The following is a 24,041-nucleotide window of genomic DNA, read 5'->3' on the forward strand; positions in this document are numbered from 1 at the left end:
TCTTGTGCTCCTTGCTGTAAATACATGGTACTCATTTTCAGTTACTTGAGAACAAAATGTGCATAAATTCAAGCTTGTACAGGAACCCTACCATGCAGAAGTATGGCAGTCAGTAATACAAGAAAGGTATAGAAATAACCTAATGCACTGGCAGTCTGAAAAAACTTTTCAGATATTCTTACACATTTCTTTGGAAGCAGCTGTAATACTTAAGGGTTCCTCTAACCTACCAACTATTACTTTGGGCTTCCTATGTGTATGGGAACTGCTGAGTCACGGCCTGAACCTCTGATTGATCACCTGAGGCAAGCCATGAGTCAGCCAGAGGAGCACAGGTGAAGGCAATTCACCTGTGCTGCCGGAAGGGGTGGAGCCAGGCTCCAGCCCTCCTGGACCTATTTAAGAGCTGGCTACCAGAGGGGAAGGATCTCTTCTGGAGATCCCCTCTTTTGGTGTCTTCTGGTGAGCTCAACCCAAGGGTAAGCTCTTCCACTTATTCTCTTTTTGTGATCGTTGTCTGCTTTGCCTTACTCTCTTGATTATATTGCAATTATAACATCTTGATATCTATTGATTATACACAATTATATTGTGATTATAACATCTTGGTTATACACTATGCTTATTAAATTTTGGAATACCGTGGCCTCTTCCACAGCAAGTTTTATGTCATTTCAAATGTTATGGTGCTAGCTGAAGCAGGTAGTCACTTCTTTGGAATTTACGCAGAGTTTGAGAACCAATTTGGTAAATCTTTTCTGACAAACTCCCTAATCTCTTCACTAAAACATATATATAATACAAAGCATACAGACTTTCCCTTTGCAAGTCACTGCTAATGTCAAGGGCAGTGTCCACACTGACTTTGACCATCTTTCTAAGATCCAGCATAGGGAGAGTTATCCAAAACTCTGGGGAGATGGTACTTCTCTAGAAAGTGAAGATACTCCAGCAGGCAGTATCACTAGTTCCACCAGGAACATAAAGCCAGAGATTTGCATTAGATTTTTATGAAGGCTACAGGTGTGGTAAGCCTGAGAATAGCTTACATTTAATAGAGTATCTGTAAATTTACAATTTAATTCTTGTTATCTGAGTACTTACGTTACTAGCAATGGTTAAAGCCAACCTCTGAACAAATAAGAATCTGTTCACAATTTCTTCAAAATAGAACTAGCACCTAACTGCCCTATCTTCACTTTACACTTTTGTACATAACAAGGATACTTCTGTTTCTTTCAAACATGCTTTCCTTTTGATCTAGTAATTTCCCCCTAATTGCATAAATATTTGTGTGGGAACTGTTGATCACGGCCTGAGCCTCTGATTGACTGTCTGAGGCAAGCACTGAGTCAGCCATAGAGCACAGGTGAAGGCGATTCAGCTGTGTGACCGGAAGGGGTGGAGCCTGGCTGCACCTCTCCTAGACCCCATTTAAGGGCTGTCTGCCCCTAGGAAGGATCTCTTTCTGGAGATCCCTTCTTCTGCAGTTTTTTACTGTGGGCCTAGGACACAGGTGGGTATTTTATTTTTTTTTATTGTGTGTTTCCACCATGATAATCTTTCAAGTATCAAACCTCTAAAATACTATCCTAACCATGCTATTCTAACAGTACATTTGTTAATTGTACAATATTCATGTTTTTTTGCTACTGCCAAGGAAAAGGCTAAACTGCCTTGAAATATGAAAATTTGTTTTGATCTACAAGACATTTCACTTAACTTTATTAACTTAGCTTTAAATGTTGTGGAAATTGAAGTTACTTAACTTTCTATTATCACAAAGACATCAACATTTGTCTATTCTTCAGGGGTATTCAAATTCATGACCAGACACTTCCATACTCAATGACTTTAGACAGAAAATACTTCATCTACAGTTACTGGAACACATGGAATAGTCATTCTTTGAAGAAATTGTTCTCTTGCTTTGTTCAGACTTATGGCTGGAAAGGTCGCTTAAAACCAGTTATGAAAATGTTTTCTCAGCAAAAAAGATGAAGTCTTTCTTAAATTTAGCAAATATTTCTGGCCTAATATTTATCATTGTAATTAATCCAGAGTATCAAAATTTATTTTAAGTGAATAGGTAGGTAAAATGATTGGTTTCTTTCCCTGCAAGAATGGCAACATTATCTAGAATCAGATTTCTAATGTGAATGATCAAAACCAGGAGCATAAATATTCCACTGATATTTGCTATTTACTATTGCCAGGAACAGTCGACTGGTATTTATCATCAGAACCTTCACAGAGAGCAAACTCTTCAGGGCTACATATCTAGATGGTAAAAATGGAATGTGGTTTTGAAGAAATACACAGGTAGATTTATTTTTGTAACATTTAGCTGAAACCAATATTTTACTGGTTGAGTGGCTTTGTTATCTACTTTGCTGCTTCGCTCCAGTTAACAGGTTAGGTAGCACCTTCTGGTTGGTTGGTTGTTTTTTTTTTGTTTTGTTTTTTGTTTTTTTTTTTCTCCCAAGGTGTTCTCTTTCAAGGAGATTCGGTTTCAAACAAAATCAGAAGCAATTTAGATTGGATATGACCTGATCAGGCTCTAGGTGTCTCTGTTCATTGCAGAGGAGTTGGAAGGGAGCCTTACAGGCCATCTAGTCCAATTCAAATGCCTATGTGATTTTGTGATTCTATGGTTCTGTTTTGTTAACACCACTATATTTCATGTATTTCATATGACACAGTTTTCAGACTGTTGCTGGATGGACATGAGGGCAAGATTAGGGAGAGAAAAAGACATGACAGACTTTAAAGGGACAAATATTAGAAAGATGTAATTGGAGGAGAAGAAAAACAATTATGCGGGAAGAAAGTGAATGCATCTACAAAACATGATGTACTCTGTGAGTGAATAACCTATTATTATGAACTTGATAACTCATAGAATCATAGAATTACTCAGGTTGAAAAAAACCTTAAAGATCATCAAGTCTAACTACAACACAACCGTACTACCCTAACAACCCTCTGCTAAATCATATCCCTCAGCACCACATTCAAACAGTTTTTAAACACATCCAGGGATGGTGACTCAACCACCTCCCTGGGAAGCCTGTTCCAGGGCTTAACAACCCTTTCTGGAAAGAACTTTTTCCTGATAGCCAATCTATCCTGGTGTAACGTGAGGCCATTTCCCCTTGTCCTGTCACCAGTGAGAAGAGACCAACCCTGCTCTTGTATTCACCTCTCAGATATTCGAAGAGAGCATTAAGGTCTACCCTTAGCCTCCTCTTCCCCAGACTAAACAGCCCCAGTTCTGTATTTTATAGTTGCCACATTACATGGAATACTACATTATTTTGATACATTTCAGGCATCAGCTTACTTTTATGACCTAATCCAGAAGATAAAAGAACTTTCTATCCTTCTCATTTCATTCTCAGCATTTAATCTTTAAAACACACAACACAAAACAATTGGCTGAAGATCAAAAAGCAGTGATATGCCTGTAGTAGTTTTATGCAGGTAAAGTAGTAATTTACAGATTAATAAGAGTCAGCTCTGGAGCCGACTGCGGAGGTTGCTGCTCCTCGTACGAAGTGACCTACCCTTAAAACAGAAAACCTGGCAAAGCGAGCCCCGCGCTGCTGCCCGCCGCACTCCGGGGATGGCGAGCAATAGCGCCGCGCCGGCCGCTAGAGGGCGCACCGACACTTTTTTTCCCGGGGAGAAGCGGGACCCGGCGGAGGGTGCGGAGAGACCGGGCTGCGTTTTGTTTCGGGGAGGATGGGGAGCAGCTGGGTGCAAGTTACAGAGAGGGCACGCAGTTTGCGCGATCTTTTGGAAAGCTGTGCGGATTGGGTGGGTAGGGCTCAGCTCCCAGGAGAAACTTTAATGCGATTTGCCGCTTGTCCCGAAGTAACTTTATTTTATAGCCTCTATGTTATGAAACATGGAAGGCTTTCATAAATCACCATGAAGGCAAATGGGTTACAGCCTTCTTATAGATCCCGTGCCAGCAAGGCTTGCCATGCTGCCCGGCTTTTGACAGTCGCATGACAGCTGACCACCTTCCTGCTGCCTTCTCACCCTCATTTAATAAGATGAAATTGAAGCTTTGGCTGTCTGTAAAGTGCTGCGAGGAGCTATATCCAGCAGCCAACTGAGAGGAGCTTTAAGCTGATGCTTTCTTGGCTCTCCCATTTTTGCAGCTGCACGTTAAGAAGCTGCAGGGCAGCAGCCCAGGCCACGCAGCAGGCCTGGCAGGCACCGCTGGAGAGGGAGAACCTGGGAGCAGAATGGTATAGGTTTCTCTTCTAAGAAAAAGAAAGCCAGGTGGGCAGAAAAAGAAATAAAGTGGACAAAAAAAAAAAAAAAAAAAAAAAAAAAAAAGAGGAGGAGGGGGAAAAAAGAGGGGATGGAAAAGATAAAAAGGGAAGAAAAGTGAGGGTGAGAGGTGCTAGATGGAGTAGAGAAGCAGCAAGGAACCAGCAGAGGAAAGAGGCAGACAAAGGGCTGATGCAAGCCCTGCCCCAGGTGCGCAGCCCCGCAGCCGGGGACGCAGGGCTGGGGCGCTCAACAGGCTCTGGGCAGCGGCACATGGCAGGAGCAGCGCTCTCCTCCAGCCCGGTGCCGGGAAGGGACTCGGTGGGGCCGCCGGGGCGGTTCGACCCCCGCCCGCCGCCCCGGGGGCCGGCAGCTCCGCCGCCTCCTTTGTGTGCGCGGGGGGAGCGGCGGCGGTGCCCCCGCCGGGCTGTCAGCGCTGCCCGCCAGGAGGCGGGGAAGGGACGGGAAGGGAAGGGAGGAGGAGAGGGAAGGCGCGGGCAGGGCGGCTCTCCCATCCCCGCCGCAAGGTAAGCCCAGCTTCCCCGGCGGAGAGAGGCGCCGGGAGCGCCGCGGCCCCTTCCCCGACCCGCCGAACGGCTTTGCCCAGCCCCACGGCGCGGTCGGCAGCACTGCGGTGTCGGAGCCCCGCTCCCCGTAGGCGCACGAGGAAACCGAGCGCGGGCTGCGGCGGCGGCTGGGAGCTGCGCGGCTCCGGCACTTGGCCATGGGCTGGCAGCTGCCGGACAGCAGCGGGAGCCGACGCGGGGCTCGCAGCTAAAGGGGTGAGGAAAAGAGACCATGGCAGCATCCAGCAACTCCAGTCTGTCCGGCTCGTCGGTTTCCTCCGGTAAGTTTCTCCCGGAATTTCTCCCTTCCCTCCATTTTTAGCGAAGGGCTACCTGTCCGCGGTGCCTCGCCGTCCCGCCAGCCCGACGCGGTTCCCCTTAAGCCTTACTCCCAGGCTCGGTGCCCCTCTCGAGGGGGTCGGGCTCGCCTCCTCCCCGCACTGCCTTTGTGCGGGGCGGAAGAGCCCCTTGCAGAGCTCCTGCAGCGGGAGCAGCCTCCCCCGGGCGGGCACGGGGCGAGCCCCGCGGCTCCCACCGGCACCGCGTTAGCGGCCGCTGCTCCCAGTGCGACCCGTGCTCTCCTACCCCCGGGGCTGCGGAGCTGAGGGAAAACAGAAAAGTTGTGTTCGTGAGCGAGGCAGCCCGAAACTGAAAGCGGTGATAAAATAGTACTGTAGTCTGTTTCTTCTCTCGTTGGGTTATTTTAATACTTCAGTGATAGTAGACCAACGAAATTGGCGGAGTGGTATCCTGGCGCATACCGGGCTGAGGAAGTAAATAGAAGGATGAACAACTTTGGGGTTCAAAGGACTTTGTGACTCAGTGTTTTATTGGAGGTGCCAGACTGAGAATTTGTAAGAGCTCTTTTTAAGAGCAGCAATATGTGCTGTGAAAAGCCGACGAGCTCCTTTGACTATCAATACAACCACAGAAAAGAAACATATATATGTAACAGGCAGTAAACGACTATTTCTTTTGAAGATGGTGTATGGCTTACACAACTTACTGCATGTGTCACTGTTCCAGGATGCGCCACTTACTGCCAGATCCAAAGAAAGAACTGGCTGCTTAAAACTAGTATTTATTCCAACCCTTTTAATAGAAAACACAAACACTGCAAGCCCTGATTGCCTTAACTAGAAAGCAAGCACCTAAAAGAAGTAGCATGAGAAATTGTGTTGTGTTCATGTTCATGATGCAAGAGTCGCAGGACCGGAATGAAAACAAGAAAGAGTCAATTCAACGCAACAACCTACCTGTTAAGAATCATGTTCCCATGCACTTCCTTGCTCCATGACTGTAGGTCTTCCCTATGTTCCATTCCAGCCCATGAGAACAGTGCTCAGTGCACACTCCTGAATCACAGAATCATTAAGGTTGGACCACTAAGATCATCTGGTCCAACCATTGACCCATCACCACTGTGATTCTCTTTGGCTGTAGTCTCTGGGATCCATCTCCCATGCTGAATCCTTGCAGTTCAAATGCCGGAACTGCAGAAAGCAGTGGGAATTCAGGCACATCTTTGGTTTTCATTTGATATGGATGACTCCAGGTGTCCTTCAGTGACTCCTGTTTCAAATTTAACATCCAGCCTAGGAGCTGAGCTCTGGGCTTTGGGTGCATGCTGTTGAAAGCTAGGCTGGTGCTTGCCAGAACTGTGCTGCAGCCTTCAGCATTTTGTGGTCAAGCTTTTCTGTATTTTTTGCAAGGTCTTGGCCCACACTTGGGGCTGTTAGATGCCACAGTGATAAAAGTAATAAATATTGTCAAGTGCTTCATAAAACAACAGGGTGTCTTTCACTTTCATACTTTACAACCTTGAAGTGCTTTTTGTTTTCTACAGTGTGTTGGGTTTTTTTTCTATGCACATACTAATCAGAAGTTGAATTTGCTGCAGCATGCTGAAGTTTCCAATATTAGCAAATGCACCATATCTGAATGTGTGCAGCTGTATTTTGTCTGTCTGCGGTTTCAGTTCTCAGAACTCAGCAAGTCTTAGTGCATACTTTTTTACATAATCTAACCAAACAGTCTTGCTTTTAAATTTAATTTGCTAGAATTTATGTGTATATTTAATTTAGCAGTATGAAGACTTCAAAATGACATAATTATTTCTACTCAGCATAAAAGGGAAGATTATAGTATCATGCAACATTTTACTAGTAGAAGTAAAGTTCATGGCTGATAGCAGAATAGCAAGCTACAGGAGTCCATTCCACCACTGACTTGTCAAGCTGTATATTGTGCTGCTGGATCATTTGTCCATCTCTAGAAGCAATTGTCCATCTTGCTCAGAACTTCTGAAGCCAAATTTAAGCATTGTTCATATAATACCTCCAGGTTTTGCAGTAATCTATGGACAGCTTAGAGTCACCATCCCTGGAGATGTTCAGGGATAGATGTGGCACTGAGGGAAGTGCTTAGCAGGCATGGTGGCAATGCGTGGCTGGTTGGACTTGGTGATCTTAGTGGTCTGTTCCAACCTTGATGATTTTGTGTTTACATGAAGTATCCTATTTGTAAATGAACTTTTAGCTTCAGGAAAACGTGTTTGTTGTTGTTGTTTGTTTGTTTTTTGAAGATGTGTTCATTTACAAGCATTCTGAGAAGAAACAGAACTGTTCTTGAGAGTGTATAATTCAAATTTGAAACCATTGTCAGGATCTACTCTGTTTTTGAGGTAACAACAGATGTCCAGAGAGAAGTTTCTGTAATACCCAAATATGTGGTTAGTGTTGAGCACTATGATGTTATACTTAAGGAGTTTTCTGTAATTTCTTTAGGGAATTTGTGGTGGTGGTAGCTGGGGGAAGTGCACAGATACACATTGAGTTGGTTGACAGCTGGATTCCAGTCATCTAAATGCAGCGTGGTGCTGAGTGTTTTCAGATTCTCTCTGCTCAGATCAGAATTTTGGTTGGCCTGTACGATATGTATGGAAAGGCGAGGGTTAGCCAGAATCTGTCTTCTAAGGAGTAAAGGGATTATTGACTGAGTGATAATAGGAGAAATTAGTGTTTGAATGGCAGATGGAAGAAGTCACCCCTTTAAATAAGTGAATGAAAATTCCTGTCTCTTACCTGCCTTTCTTAAAATACAGACAGTTCTCCTTCGTTAGTCACATATATATCGTACTGGTGAGCACAGCTGTAGGAACAAAGCAGTCACACTAAGGCCAGGGAGGGGAAAAGAAGTAAGTTCATTAATGATACTTCTGAAGCCTTGAGAATTTGTTCCTGCAAGTGACCATTTGCCTCATAGCAATTCTGTTTTGATTCTTGCCTATTCATGTCAGTGAGGATGTTAAACAAGTCCAATACTAAACAATTCAAAAATATTTCATGTGAGAAAGCTGTCCAAGGATTTCAGGGTGTAGGTATTTTGCCAACCCTCTTACAGTCTGCAAAGGTGCAAGTGGGAATTATAGCCTTCACTTCAACTTGTGCCTGTGCATGACCAGAAGTTGATTCTGTCCTGGAGCAGTTTGCACAGTGGCACGGCAGGGTGACTCATTGTAACTGCACAGATAGGGAGCTGATGCATATGGAGAGCTATGAGGTATAAACTAACGCTAGTGCAAGGGTTAGTTCTTAACAGTCCGTTGCTCCTTTGCTTTCACAGCTCAAAACCCTGTCCTTTCTTGAGTTGGGTGTCTCTAGTGCTGGTTCCAGCAGCACTGTGAGGATCCTACTGTGAGGATGCTAACCACAGGTTTGGCAGTGCCAGGTTCCTGTCATGGGCCCCATGTGACCTGAGTCTGACAGATTTTCTTCTCTAAGCTTGCACTTAAGGGCAGCAAAATCCACAGTAGTGAGCAGGGACATTTGTGCTGCATTTCTACACATAACACTCTGCTTTTGGAGGCAGAACATAAGCTACTCGTTGACTGTAAACAGTTATGTTTCAGTGTGGCTGAGAGATAAAAGACTGTGCTATGCAGAGGGAGGAAGGTGGATCTGCTAAGCAGTTAAATTTTCTTCTTTGGATCTTGAGTAAATCTGCAGAGCAAATGAAGTGCTGAAATTATAATTACTCCCTCTGGGAATTCCATTTAACTTTCCCATAATCTCTTATATAGTGAATACCCATGCGATCTGTTAGCTTTATGCCTTGCAAGCTCCTAAATTTTGTTCTTCTTCCCAGATGAAGTGCTGATTCAGGCACAAGTGGCATCTTTTCTTGTTTTCTATTCTCTAGTTGACTGTATGTGTTTCTGTGCTTTTCTTCACACTGCTTTTTCCTTAAGATAGACCTATTCCCTTCTGCTTCCTGTCGTAGTACAGACACTTATTCATTCTGAACTTTTAGATTTTTATTTTTTTTTAATTATTTTGGAATTTTTTCATCTTTTTATGTCAAACCATTTACTTCTCCCACATCATCATCAGCTGACCCCAGCTTCCTCTACCCAGCAGCCAAATACTGATTGTGACTGACAAACTTCAAGCTCCACTTTCTGAATTTAAATTCAGTCTTGCTTGAAGACACCTTTGCAATTGTGTCTCTCTGCTTTTCTGAGGAGCAAAAAAAACCCAAAAAATCAGCACGCTTCTCAACCAGGCTCCATGCAGCTGTGTTTGTAGACATCAGAAGTCTTAGCCTCTGCACAGTTGTGCCACATAAAGCTAACACAGTGGCTGGTCCATGGAAGTTGGCAAAGGCCACTAAGATCGTCTAGTGCAGCAGTCAACCCATGACCACCATGCCTGCTAAGCCATGTACCCAGGTGCCACATTTACACATTTTTTGAATCCCAACTGCCTTCAAGACTTGGAGCCCTCCTAAAAAAGAGCTCTGCTTAAAAAGCTTTCTGCTTCCTGGTAATGGGCAAGAGGCTGAGAAAATTTGGGCGTCTATCAGGTAAGGGGGGTGCTGGCATCCACCCTGAAGTAAGTGTAAAGTGTGCTGAAGGGCAGCATGCCATCAGGTTTTCTCTGCTATCAGGACTCAGATTGTGCCAAAACCTTTGCCTTTATAATGCCAATGTAAAAAGATGTGCTCACAGTTTCTCCAAGCTCCAAATATAAGTCTGTAGGCATTAGAGAAGCTGTGAAGGCTGAAGGGATCCTGTGCACTTTTCCATTCCCATCTGAGCCAAAGCTTCTTCACGTGCTGTGTGCACTTCTATCATTAGGCTAAATGGTGGAGTTGAAACAAATTGAACACACACTGGCAAATTTTCTGCTGCAGGCCTGAGATGGGTTTACATATCTTGTCTGGAGATTTCTATTTTTTGGCTGTGTCTTCTAATTAGCTGCTCTAATAAGATACTGCTTCTTCCTACAAACCTCCTGTTTTTGTAAACTCAGAGGTAGAAGATGACTGTTATAAATTCTTTTAAAATCATCATTCTTTGATGTTTTTTTGTTTTGTTTTTAATTGAAAAGAGAAAGCAATAGTTTTCTGTCCTGAAGCTCGTGGAAAAAGAGACATTTATGTACCATTTAACTGGTCATCCTAAATTAATAATGAAGTTTATGGTTTGAAAACTCATTCTTGCTATAACTTGAAAAGCAACAAATTGCTTTCTCATAAATGAACAGAGATATGTTGTTTAAAGGCAGCATAGTTCTCAGCTATGTATTTTCACACATACTGTGCATTTTGATGATAAAAAATGGCTCAGTGAGGGAAGAAGAAAAATCTTTGATGGTTCCAGTAACTTAACAAGGTCAAAATAAAATATTAAAGGCTTATGACTCTCTGGGGGTCACGAAGGTGCTATGATGTGAAATAGGCAGATATATTGTAAAAATGAAAGTCAACATAAGCTGATTTTAATTAAGATGCTTGCAAGTGAGAAGAAATGAAATTACTATTGTACACAGATTTAGAGAGATTCTAATTGGGAAAAAGATTAGTAAATGAAAACAGATGTTTATTCTCAATGATCTAATAGAAATAGCATAGTAAAAATGGTACATGAAAGCCATTTAAGTCATGCTGCCATTCTGCCGATAAGGTGCTACTTTTGATTTTCTAAAGGGCAATAAGAGGATGGTTGTTTTTTTTTTTTTCTTTTTCCTGTTCCTTATATGGAGCTTCTTCAAGCCAGGGTGTTCTTGCTCTAAATTAAAGCTGAAGTCTTTTGTATTTGGTGATTATAAAGAACTCTTCATTCTTATTAAAAGTAATGAAAATTCAAAAGGGAAAAATGGCAAAGTACTCTATCCTCATGCAATGATTGATCCAACAGTTAGCTACTGAATGCATAGGCTGTGATTGCTAAGAATAAAACATATTGGAAACAGGTCTCTCCACTTCAGCGTTATATCTACATGCAATGAAGCAGAATTCTTATTTTTCTTACAGATCTGCTCATCTTAGAGGCATATGTGCAAGATCAAGGGAACAGTTTTCCATGCTGTCATTATGATGACCTTTTTGGATACCCATTCAATTGACTATTTCTTGCCTTCTGTTTGATGGTTTTACGAAGGCTTAGGTATGCCAAATGCTGAGCAGCAATAGGAAAGAAAATTTGACATTGTGTACAATCCTCCTCTGTGTCTGTGCCCATCGTGTTTTACAAAGCAATTTTCAAATTATAATCGTTTGTCTATTATGGTGCATAGGTGGGCTTTTTAACCTACTGTTTTAGACAAAGAAATGTGGTGGTTTTTTGTGTCACTTTTTATATACAACGGAGGCATACCTTTGGCTAAAGAGCAGCAATGGCAGCATTTGCCTCACTGAGTGCTGGCACAAGGTGTTCTCATGCTGAGGACCAGTCTGTTGTCACTTGCTCTTCTCTCCCACAAAAGGAAGAGATACTTGGGAGATTAAATATTTGGAGAAGCGTGTGTTAAGGAATGGCACATTAATATTGCATGAAGGAGCTTTCATTGCAGGGAAATGTACCAGGATTTATGCAAGAGGAAATAAATCAGTATTCCTGTGTATCACATTCTTCACAGGTGTAGTCACAGTTTGTCTAAGAATTATGCACAGTAGCTAGTGTAAATGTATACTTTTAGCAACTATGCCTAATAACCCATTCTTGCTGTCTTTTTCTGACCTTTGATTAGGAGAATGTAAATTTGAATTTTATATTTGAAGGCAGTTGTTACAAACTATGAATCATGCACGATTCAGCAACAGTAGTTTCATCATCACCCTGTTTTACTCAGCAATAGTCCAAATCCCAGGGCTGGGGATGAGCATAGTCCTGGTACAAGGAAACAGACGCTGCAATAATGCCCTTGTAACGTTGATGGGCTTTGAAGCTTGCCAGTGAATGTTGAAACTTGGCAGTGTGGTCTCATGCATTTGTTGAGGTAGGAACAGGTTAAAGGGCTTTTAAAATGCAGACGATTGCATGAGTGTCCCATGCTTTGCTTCTGTAGTTATTGATCAAGGTCATCATAAAACAATTAGTTTAGTAAATAAGACATCTGTTCTGAGGATATCTTCATCAGGCAGTCCATTTCTCCTGAGACGAGGTGTCTCAGTTAGAATATTGTTTCTGACAGTCTGGAAGGTGCGAGGTGGGCCTTTTCATGTCATCAGTGAATCACATGTCTCCTGTTGTGACCCAGTGCCAAGTCACATTTCTGAATTTCTTTCTACATGCTTATCGTGGTGCTGTTCCTCTCCTTCCTTTTTACCTTCCTGATGACTGTTTAAACGTTGCTCTTGGTTTAAAAAAAAAAAAAAAAAAAAAAAAAAAAAAGTGCTATGAACTGTGTTTGTGATTTCATGCTTTTTTATTTCATCAAAGAAGAAAATTGAATGCTAGAGTTGGAGAACTTAGTTTGTAAATGAGATTTGGCTTGCTGAGCAGATGTTTAATTACTAAAAATTTGTCTTATCATGGCAGATCAATTGGTTAAGTGTTTGGTTTCATTTTGTGGCAAGAAAGAAAAATGAAAAGCACACCATGTATGTGCGTACTGGGAAGGGCCATCGCAAAGGCAGGCAGAAGTTCTTACAGTATCATGGTTCTGTGCCAACAACGTGCTGGAGGGCTTATGCATGATCAAAAGCAAAAGACGTCCAACAGCTCCTTAAGTTTTCCATCAAAAGACATGGAATCTTTGCCATAATGTTTTTCTACTCTGTAAAGCAGTTACTGAATCCACTTTAATTCCCCAGTAAACTAGAGCAGTGTGCTCCAAAGCAATGAGAAGATGAGGGGATCCTGAGCAGCTCAGGCAAACCCTCCACTTTCAGTTTTTCCAAGGAATCAGGTTGTAAAGGCTCAAATGCTGCCTCAGTGCATGAGATGTATTTAACCCTGCCTCTTGGGGTGGCTGGTCCTGCTTCACCTTGGGAAAAGATACACAGGGTGGGTCGTGAGGATTGCTGAATGTAATCTCAGGTAGAATGTGGGATAGGTAGTTTCTACATATTATGTATGTGCATGTATAGGTCAATTGTAAATGTCCCAGCTATTAGCTAGGAGTTCAGCAATAGGTACTGCTTAGCTTAAAGGCATATACAAACCGTGAAACTCTCTGACACGCAACAATTAGATATGCTGGTGGCTGATCTGGGCCTTCAGGATGTTTAGATGAATTCACAGGCAATCCATCTGGTGCTGCTAAACACAATAGTATCACCTCTGTCTACTGTTGCTGAGCTGTATGAAGGCCGGGAAACTGCCCCGATGAGGTATATTGCTATATAGCTACTGTATCCTTTTTCTTTAGTTATCCATTGATAGTCACTGTGGGAGATAATTTACCCACCTGGTGTGCTGTTGCTGTTTTTACCTATAGAGCAGTTAGAGTTACTGCTGAGTCAGTGTGCTGTGACTTCTAGGTCATGCTTGCCACAGCCAAGAGCTTCGAAAAGATAGCAGAAGTTTGGAGGTTGAGATACGGTATTCTGACATCTCGTGTTTCGTGTTTAAAATAAATCCACAACTATGTTGCAAAGAAATCTGATGGGAAAATCTTATTAACAATGTGCTGTTTAGAACAGCATATATTTAATGGCACAAGGAGCATTCATCTCTTTCTGCCTTGGCAGCTCAGAGTATATCAGGGAAAAAAGTAACTTTTTTTCTGCAGCCTTTTCAGTATTCTTAATGTAGTGCACAAAAGACTGTCAAACAATCAGATTTATCTAAAACTCTCCTTTGGAGTGAAAGGCTTTTTACTTCCTCTCCTTTGCTTTATGAGCATACAACCCAGCAGGATTTATGATCCAGCTGAAGTATGATCACATTTCATTATTTTTGATTCATGTGTTAAGACTAATAATAAATGAACTTTTAAGAGCTAGAGCAGAGTTTTTCATATAAAACTTCAAGATTTAGGGCTATACAAAAAAAAAAAAAATCTGAATGTTGCAATAAAAAGTTGTGTAAAATCCAGGATTCTTTTTTAATGTAGTACATAGAAGTGTCATAAGGCTGAATTGTTTGTAAAAGATTTTGTTTTCCAAATGAAAATCCCTTTATCAGCGCAAGGTATTCAGTCCTGACCCTTCAAGCTGCTTGGTACCTTCTGTTCCCACTGCACTGTGGTAGTAAATCAGCAGCTTGCAGAACTGGGTGGTTGCTTCTCTGAGTATTTTGATGTCGTTTCCATTAAAGCAGCATCTGCTGTTATGATGGGGCAAATTATGATAGACTTCATAGAAAATTTCCCCTCCTCCAAGTGCTGGTGTGTAATGTATTTAATATTTGGTGCATTTGCATCATATATGTAGGACATGTCATTTCACTGATGATGAATTTCTAAGGATTAGGTACAAGATTTAAATCATACATAATTTGTATAAGTACCTGTTTCATGAAAGAGCATGCTCTCCGTAACTCCTGATCTCCTGCCAGGCAACCAAGATGATGGACAGCTTTTGGCATCATGCTGTGATAGCTCTGTATTTCTTTTATTTTGCAATCTGAAGCATGCAGTTAGGTTGTTCTGTGTTGATGAAACTGTTTACAGAGAGAGTATTGAACCTTTGATGTCTTAACAAAACAGGAAGACAAATTTCAATTCTAAGCTTCCTTAGACCATCCTAATTTGAGTCTGATATATCCGCGTGTGTTGAAAATTGTGCTTAAGTTTAGACAGTAACAATGACTGATGACTTAAATAGGAGTGGCTGCCATGGATAAAACGTCAGTTCTCCTGAGTGAGTGCTTTGGTCTTGGAGACAAATTAAAGCTATGGACTCAGTGATGGACAGGGATGCTTTTTTCTCCTCTTCCGTTGTGACACTGCCAACAGCACTAAACACAGAAGTCCCTGAGAAATAAAACTGATGGATTAGAGAAGTACTGAGGTAAGTAGATGTCAGATTGGTTAGAATTTATGAAATCATGCAGACAAGAGAACAGAATGTTTTTATTTAGTTTGTGTAGAGACAAGAATACAGATTTCTGGATTATCTTTACAAAGTGGAGTGTTATGCCAGACCATGGCACAGAACAGAGATAGAAACTATAGAATTTTATTATGGAAGTCTTGGAATCTTGATATCAGATGAGTATACATCTCAGCATGCGTGAGAAAGAAACATCAGGTGCACTGATGGTGTGTTACCAAACCTTAGGTGGTGTTAGCCCATTGGGTTCAGGCCATTTTGGGAGTCTCTGAGGGAGCACACAAAGCAGAGGGGGTCTAAGGCATATCCAAAAGCATCATGCAATGGTATTGTCCTTTTTTTCTGTGGCTGAACCAACAGGATCCTTAAAGTGAGGAAGCGACCTATGCAACAATAGGTGCATATGTAATACAACGTGCTTTCGAGAACAGGAAAGCTAAGATTTGTATTGAACTCTGAGAGCTGCATTTCCATCAGTGCAAAACTTGGTGTGATAGCCATGGTGGCTTCCTGTGTTGCACTTGGAGTGATTTGTTTTCCTGTGGTTCGAAAAAGTGTTACCAACACAAAAGGAAGACGTTCTCCGTGCCTGCTGTTGGGTAGTGCTGCATCACATTGCCAAGCAATTGCTGTATTTCCTTTCGGAAGTGATGGATTACTTGATCCAATAAGCTCCAAGAAAAAAAAACAACAAAATCTCTTCCCAAACCCATTAAATTGCCTTGTGCTATTGATTTTTTAAAATAAACTTCAGAAAAAAAATGAAGTTTAAGTGCAGCCACAAAGGGTTAAAGGTATTGTTTTTAATGATTGATGTTATAGTAAGGCTTTGTGCACAAGAAGCTTAAGAAATCTACACGTACTGTGTGATTTCTGCTGGAGCTACAAAATTCAACAGATGTGTAGTGTTTATATATGGGTTTATTTGCACATTAAAATTATTTCAACATAAGTTCTTAAGAGTAATAATGAAATAAAGTGTTCATACATGGAAATATTCTAGAATAGCTATTGCTGAGCAGTATTCTGTTAAGCTTTGGTATGTAGAGCATAGACTTGAAAGAAGCTGTGTGAAAGGTGTAGAAATACAGCATTAATTATACTAATTTGTCAAGTAACACAAAGCTTCCTGTTTTTTCTTTTTGCCTTTCTACTGGATTTGTTCTTGAAAGCTGGTTGCTCCCTCTTTTCAGAGAGAAAATGCGTTTCTGTCATCAGAAACTTAAAACAGAATCTGCCACTTTCAAGGTTATTATTCTTTTATTTAGTTTGGTGTTTTTTAGCACTGAAACTGATCACTTGGTAGTTAAATGAAGAGAACAAAGAAGAGGATGAAAAAAAAACATGAAGAAAATCTGAATCATGTCAGCAAAACTTTGCTGAACAGAATAAGCTGCAACTAGTTAGAAGTATCCTTATCGTGTATGTGAAAAGTACAGTCAGGACTGGAGGTCTACCTTGCTGAATGTTGTTAACCACCCATTTTAATTAGTGCTTTCTCATTTTTGCAAAGATATACTTATAATGAGACCGTGACCTTTCCATGCAAACAGGTTGGTGACTGTAGAAATGTAGAATAGATGACAGTTTGGGGCCAACATTCTATAACTTGAAGAATGCTACAAGCATAAGCATAGTGAGTATAAATTACAGCCAGAAGGGTGACGAATTGGCACTGTTACTAATTACATGTATTGAGTATGCATATGTGTGTGTGTGTGTAGGTTTAAGCAACCAGCAACCAGGGATATTTAGGAAAATATTAGGAATCTGTTCCCCACCCCCACTGTCTGTTTCTTTTTTAATTCTGTGAGCTAAGAAGGAGACACATTGCCTTCAAAGAGCTGCTGCAGAAGGCTTTGACTCATGAAAGCCTTTTCTGTATTGTATTTGTTTAACTTCCTTTGATCTCTTTTGGTTTGATGAGTACGTGTCATCACTTGGCATTGCAATTGCTTCCTCTTGTGCAGTTATGACAGTAATAAACATATTCACTGAAAGGTGTAATTTAAAATTTGTATTATTCACAGTTATTGGCAAGTGCTGTAGCCTAAGTGGTGAAAATGAGGGGAAATCTGGTTCAGTTTGAGTTATTTTTAAATAATTGATCAGTCTTATCAATATGCATAATAAGCTTATCAAAACAGGCTTCTCAAAAATTAAGGATGAAAAAAACCCAATATAAAACGATTGTAAGCGTAATTGAGTAGTGTAATTTACTTCCCCTTTACAGGAAAAGGCTTTCAGCTTCACCTCTTAAGAAGCTTTAGAAAACTGCACACTGACTCCTGGCAGCAGTGTATTGATTGAAAGCTTACAGAGTGCCTAGGAAGCACGTGTACACGAATTTGTCTGAAACTGGTGTTTTTTACAGAAAGCTTGTCACTCTCTATGGTGCGTAAGATGTATATTAACTTTACAAGTACTGGATATGCTAGTCTTATGTAATCAGTAAGAGTTTGTAATCAGCAAGATTAAAAAAAAAAAAAAAAAACAGAACTTTTTTGCATCATTCTGTACGCTCTTAACAAAGCACCTGTTTCGTAATGGGGGAGAAACATGGGCAGAACAGTGAAACCACTCAGCTACTGGCAGGGACTAGAATTAAAGTCAACATGGAGTGAAAAACAATAAAAAAGGATTTTCCAATAAATGTTCACAATTCATTAGACAGTACCACCCCCTTGGAGCTTATGACAGGCTTTTTGCTCATATCAGGGACTGTCACGGAGTTATCTAGATCTATCTGTGTCTCTGATGGGGACAGCAGACCCACAGGTCCACTAGTCCAAAATGGGGAGGGGGTGTCAATGGTTTACAGGCTGGTTCAGCCCAGTTTTGTGACAAATGGGGCAGGGGACCTACAGACCCGTGCCCAGGGAAAAGGGAAAAGGGGGGAAGGGTAGGGAGATGGGAGATGGACTTAAAAGCAGAACAGTGGCAGCAATTTGTGGAGGAAGGTTAATTAACTAAATATGATATTGGAACACAAGATAGTACAATATAATACATAATTGGAACTGAGGCTACAAAAACAAGTAAAATGAGACAGAGAGTGTCCGAAACCAAAGGTCTTACTATGAAATTGAAAGCAAAACAGCTGGGGAGAACATGCACATACTGCCAGACAGCAAGGAAAGAGGGAGTCCTGGAACAGGCTGCCTAAGGGGGTTGTGGAGTCTCCTTCTCTGGAGATATTCAAGTCTCGCCTGGATGCCTACCTGTGCGACCTGGTTTAGGGAACCTGCTTTGGCAGGGGGGGTGGTCTCGATGATCTCTAGAGGTCCCTTCCAACCACTGTAATTCTATGATTCTGTGAACTTGCCAGGAGCTTTATCTTCCCCTCTGAAGGCAGAGTCTTCTGGGGTATGTAGTTCTCTTCCGAGTTCCAGGTATTTGGAAAATAGGCAGTCTATGTAAGTGGGGTATTAACTCTTTAACTACCAGTGCTTTACATGATGTTATGATGTGGAATACCGATAATAAAAATCATAAAAATGTGACAGGGACATATTTCAAAAATTCTTTTCCTTATTATGTTTCTTATTTTGCTTGGTGAAATACAGTGTCATAAGTTTGTCTTTTCCATTGTGGTTCCTTTTATAAAACTAGCTTAGGACATGCTTTGTCCCACTACAGTTTAATTATATTTCTTTTTGCTTTTCCCTCCTTTCTTGTATATTCTCCTTCCTTCTACTTGTACATTTATACCACTCTGTGGCTTGGAGTTAGGAAAGAATTGTGCTTAAAGCAGTGAAGTGGCTCCAGCTGACATCAGTGATTGGAACAGTGTAATTCTGCATTTGTGTTCCAACAGTTCTTTAGTCTGTTATCAGCTTCCCCATCCCTGATGATCAGACTCCTCCCTAGGAAATGTTTCAGAACAGATTTAATCATCACTACGTACTTTAAGTTGATGCTATTCGTTTCTGAAGCTGTTGAATACCATTTGGAATAGCAACTGCTGAGGTAACAATTTTGACGTGTCCCCTACCACTCTTGCAAGGAGAAACATCGTGGCTGGACAAAACCTTTCCAAAGTATCAACAATATGCACATCTGAAAGCATTTGCATATTTTATTTTAACATATATATTTTTTTTCCACCATTAATGTATTTATCTTGCTTGCAGATACTGAGGCTGATTGTTTAATGTCAAGCAGAAATGACTTCAGAACTTTTTTGTATGTCTAAACCTCCATAAACCTGTGAAAAAGAGCATTTTACTTCTGATAATCCACCAGGTTGTGACAAATGTGAAGAAATGTGATCTTATGGGTTAGCTCTGTAGTCAGCTCAGTTTACTGTACCCTGTGATTTATCAGAGCCTCTAGTCCATGTAATGGGAGATGCCAGCTCTCATTTGAGGGGCTTGAAAGAGGGAACAAGAAGCTCACTTGCAGGGCCACACCAGCTTTCTGAAGTACTGAGAAGGAAGAGTTTGAAGAGAGTTTTTACTTCAAACCAAACCAAATTTTAGGCTAAATTTCCAAGCTTTTACACGAGCTGTTGACTTTCCTAATATATTTGTCTGGTAGTACTGTTCTTTTTAATTGTTTCTGTAAATTTGCCCAGTGCAGCTGTCAGGCTACTTGGAGTTTTTTGGCTTTCCTTTGCAGCCTTTTGTAAAACTGACATAATATTATCCCACTTCCCACTCTCTAATAATGAGGACATTTTAGAAGACAGTCAAATGCTGTTTCAACCCTGAATCTCTTACAAAGTCTTTGATTAGTATAACCTGATCTATATAAAATTGTTATTGTTCGTGTGTTTGTTCTGTAAACCCCACTGAAAGCTCCGTGTGAAGCGAATGGTCCAACCAGTCTCCCATAAAAAGGTGTTCTGTTGTGGGTGTTCTCTGGGCTCAGTGTTCTCTACATGCAGATCTCAAAATACTTATTTCTTCTGTGATCTGCAATGGATCCTTTTATGCCTTGACCATTTATTGGCTGGACTGGAAGGCTTGGCATCCCGTAAAGGATTTGTTGTTATGCAAGTAATTTCTCAGCCTGTCTTTTGTTGTACTCTGCTGTGGTTTGAGTTTGCTTTGGCTGTATGTATTTTCTCATTTACCCTGCAATAGTCAACTTCTTTCATTTGGACATGACTTCAGCTTTCAGAGGGACGTTTTTTTTGCTTCCGATAATGCTTCGTACCCTGCTGCTTAGCTTTTCTGTCTTCCTTTCTGCTTTCTCAAATGATTTTGTTTAATAGGGAGCATGTATTTGCTCTGGGCCTCTAATGTCGTATCTCTGTTTACCATGCAGCCTTTAAAGGTTTAACTCTCTTAACTTCCCCATTTAGCTTCCTTTTAGCAAGATTTAATGTATCCTCCAGAGTGACTTATAAATCAGATTTCAAAGGCTTTATCAGCCCTGTCAAAATTTCCTAGTATGTGTATCAACACTACCTACAGTTACAAACCCATTAAAAATGTCCAAACTGTAAAAACCTTGTGTGAATGTGTAAGCTCATGTGTCTGTTTATCATAGATAGAGAAGAGATAATAGTTTTTGACAAGAATAATTTTAAATGCAGAATCTGGTTTCTATTTGTTTTTATTAGGCTGTAAACCAGCAGAAAGTGTTTCTTCAAGTGTAACTTTCCTTTCTTCAGCCCTCGTGGTTGCTTGCAACATATCACAGCTTCTTCTGTGTCTGGGGAGTTTGAAAAGTGGTGTTTCAGTTTTGAGTATTTGAGATCCAGAACTGGAATTGAGATAGATTAGTATGACAGCCTGTACGATTACAAACACGTTTGGAGCCGAAGTAGGCAAGCTTTATACCTGTAAGCATCTGGAGCACCCCAGAATGTTTTTGTCTCAGTTGGATTTGTGGTCAATCCAGTGAGTGGTGAGCACACAGTAATGAAGGGCCTTTATTAAGTATGGGCCGATATGGTCTAGACAAGCTTCTGACACTTAAACACTGTTTTGTTGTCTGGGGTTTTTTTGTCTGCTTTTTTTCTTTTCTCTCTCTCTTTTTTTTTTTTTTTTAAAGGAAAACAATTTTTAGAAAATTATCAAAAAACTTCATGCAGGGTACTTGGGTTTCACCATAACATGTAGCTGGTCAAGGAAATGAAAAACTGAGCAGGATTAGTTATTTTTAAATATTGCAGTAGAAGAAGGTAAAAGACATCAGATGAGATGAAACTGAGCACACACTGTTCTTTAAATCAAAATAATGAAGCTTGCTTGAAGTTAGTGGTAGAGTTGGCATACATGTGTATGTACTCAAAGGCTGTTGCTTTAGCAGTCATTAATCCTGATCTGACCTGTTCCAGGCGAGGAATATACTCTGTTAACTTTTTTCTTTAGACTTCAAAAGTGAGCTCCCTTTGTGCCAATACAATATTTCTCATGCTGTTTTTCTGAACCTTTCTTTATGCGTTTGAGATTTCTAGTGCTGAACTCTACCTAAAAGCAAATTTATTTTTAGACCTTGGAAGAGGAAGGAGTGGTCTGTGGAAGTGGTGAGGTCCAGAGGCAGGGCAGCCTGGCATGCCCTCACTGGGAAGCGCTTCATACAGGTGTTACCCAAAAGCTTTCCAAAGAGCTGTTTCCCTCACCACCAGCTCACATTCCAAGAGGAGAGTGGGTTTATGTCCAGTGTTCCTCTCCAGTCCCCCTTCTTGCCCCTAGATGCACGTCTGTTCTCATTCATGCCTTTATTTTTGATGCTCATGCCATGCCATGCCTTTCTTGTGGGAAGAAATATTAACTGCATGCACATTTTTATAGAATCATAGAATGGTTTGGGTTGGAAGGGACTTAAAAGATCACCCAGTTCCAACACCCAGCTGTGGGCAGGGCTGCCCACCAGATCAGCTGCCCAGGGCCCCATCCAACCTGGACTGGAGTGTCTGCAGGGATGGGGTATCCACAGCTTCTCTGGACAGCTGTGCCAGTACCTCACTACCCTCCGAGTAAATAATTTCTTCCTAACATGCAACCTAAATTTCCCTCATATTAGTTTAACCATTTCCCCTTGTCCTATCACTATTAGGCCATATAAAAAGTCACTCCCTTCCTGCTTATAAGCTCCCTTTCTAATGTTAAGGAGTTCCTTAGTGTCTGAGGCATTCTGAGGTTTTGATAGAATACCTCTGGACATTATTTTTTTTTTTAATACTAGCATATTCTGACCATTCAGGGAGCTTTATGAGAAAGGATATTACTCAGTATTACAAACAAAGCAAAAATTTTGCTTGTAAGAGCCTATTACTAAGTGATGAGAAGCCACAAAATCCCAAAGTTGAGTGTCTGGGTACACTTCATAACAGGTCACTGTCAGCAAGAACATTATAATTTAATTGTCAGCCACATAATGAAACGCTTCTTCTAAAAGCAAATTATAACATAGTTTGTGCTTACAGTATTGGCACATCTTCGGAACACTGTTTTATTAGGAGTTTGAGCTGAAATTCTACAAAGCTGTTTAGATTAAATGTGCTTATTAAACAGACAGTAATACCTCGTAACAGCAAAGGATTAAAACGAACAGAGAGTGGCAGGAGACAAGTGTACTCACAGTAAGCATTTTAGAGACCTACTTTGCTGTCTTTTTTTTTTTTTTTTTTTTTTTTTTTTTTCCCTCCTTTGTGATGCAGTCTTTTCTTTTTCTTTTTTTCTTTTTTTCTTTTTTTTTCCTTGTTCCCTTGAAATAGAGAAGTGGAGATGGCAGTGTTGTGTGACCCCTTATATTAACTTAGATGAGTTCCAAGAAGAGTTTTCTGCTGGGAGAAATAATGCCAATTTTCAGGTTCAATATTTCATGCTACCTGGGCTATAAAGATACCGTGAGTTTCTGTGCAGCTGATGGTTTGTCTTTCCAATTCAATACAGCAGTTATTAGCAACTGGTTAATTATTAATCTTTGAATTCAAAGCTTTCTTTTGCTTTCTGTTTCTTAATCTGAACCATCCTCTTGGGCCATTCAAGATAACACCTATGAAGGGTTATTTTACCACAGGAATTTTAAAACTGCATCTTCCAAGTTTCAAAGAATTAATTTATTTCATACATGAAATATTTTACAACCAAAACTAGCATAATTTTAAAAATGGAGAGGTTACCAGATTTATGTCATTTTGGGAAATGGATTCTTCTAGTTTAAGCATAGTCCATAAATATATTTTTTAAGATCTCAATAATTTCGTAAGTGTAAATTTTCAAATTCACAATGGTCTCAGATAACGTGATAGAGTAAAAAAAAAAAAGACCATAACATCTTTGGGTCCCTTGGTCCCATTCAGTCTTGGAAAACAACTCGTACATCAAATATCTATGGAGAGAATTTCGAAGGTGACTCAGATGTTAGTTTAAAATTTTCGAAAAATACAAAAACTGTTTAAAAAATGAACATTTATGTAGGTCTTTCTAGCAGGAAGTAAATGCTCTTTGTGCTTAAATTTCTAGCTCCTCTTTGCTAAGACAGTACAAATACTGTGGGGAGCAGTAAAATGAAATTGGCTTTGTTTTTCAGAATATTTGATCCATTATGGTCAATGACATAGAATAAGTGAGAAATCCAACCAGGAGCATAAAGAGATGCTCATTCTTACAATGGTCTCCATATGGACAGACATTTCTGCTTTTGCAGAACATCAGTGTTATCAGCAGGTCCCTACATAGACGGTGGATCAGCAGCGTAGAGCTGATTGCATCATCAGAATGAGGTGACAGCATGTCTCAACTGGTCGGCTAAATGCTGCGTGATACTCTTCATAATGAGGATAAGGGCCTGTAGTTATTTTGTTTCCATTAGCTGTTTCATCTGCGCGCTTCATGGAGCCATTCCCAATGTCTTCATTTTATGTCTGGGATAGCATGCGCTTGGGTTTGGATTGAAACCACTTAGTCCTAGCAGCAGTTGTGGAATGGCTGGTGGGCAGCTTGCGGGAGG

At 40.8% G+C, this 24,041-nt stretch overlaps 1 protein-coding gene across 1 annotated transcript in view; it reads left to right on the plus strand.

Moving 5' to 3' along the window:
* Positions 1–4,752: 4,752 nt before the first annotated feature.
* The window catches only part of CHN2 (chimerin 2), a 166,392-nt gene continuing 147,103 nt past the window's right edge, over positions 4,753–24,041 (plus strand). The window contains exon 1 of the mRNA XM_048950837.1: positions 4,753–5,131. Within this exon, the coding sequence (XP_048806794.1) occupies positions 5,083–5,131 (49 nt within the window). The 5' untranslated portion in view covers positions 4,753–5,082. The remainder of the gene's footprint in view (positions 5,132–24,041) is intronic.

Source organism: Lagopus muta, chromosome 7, assembly GCF_023343835.1.
Source record: "Lagopus muta isolate bLagMut1 chromosome 7, bLagMut1 primary, whole genome shotgun sequence".
In the NCBI taxonomy this organism is placed as follows: Eukaryota; Metazoa; Chordata; class Aves; order Galliformes; family Phasianidae; genus Lagopus; species Lagopus muta.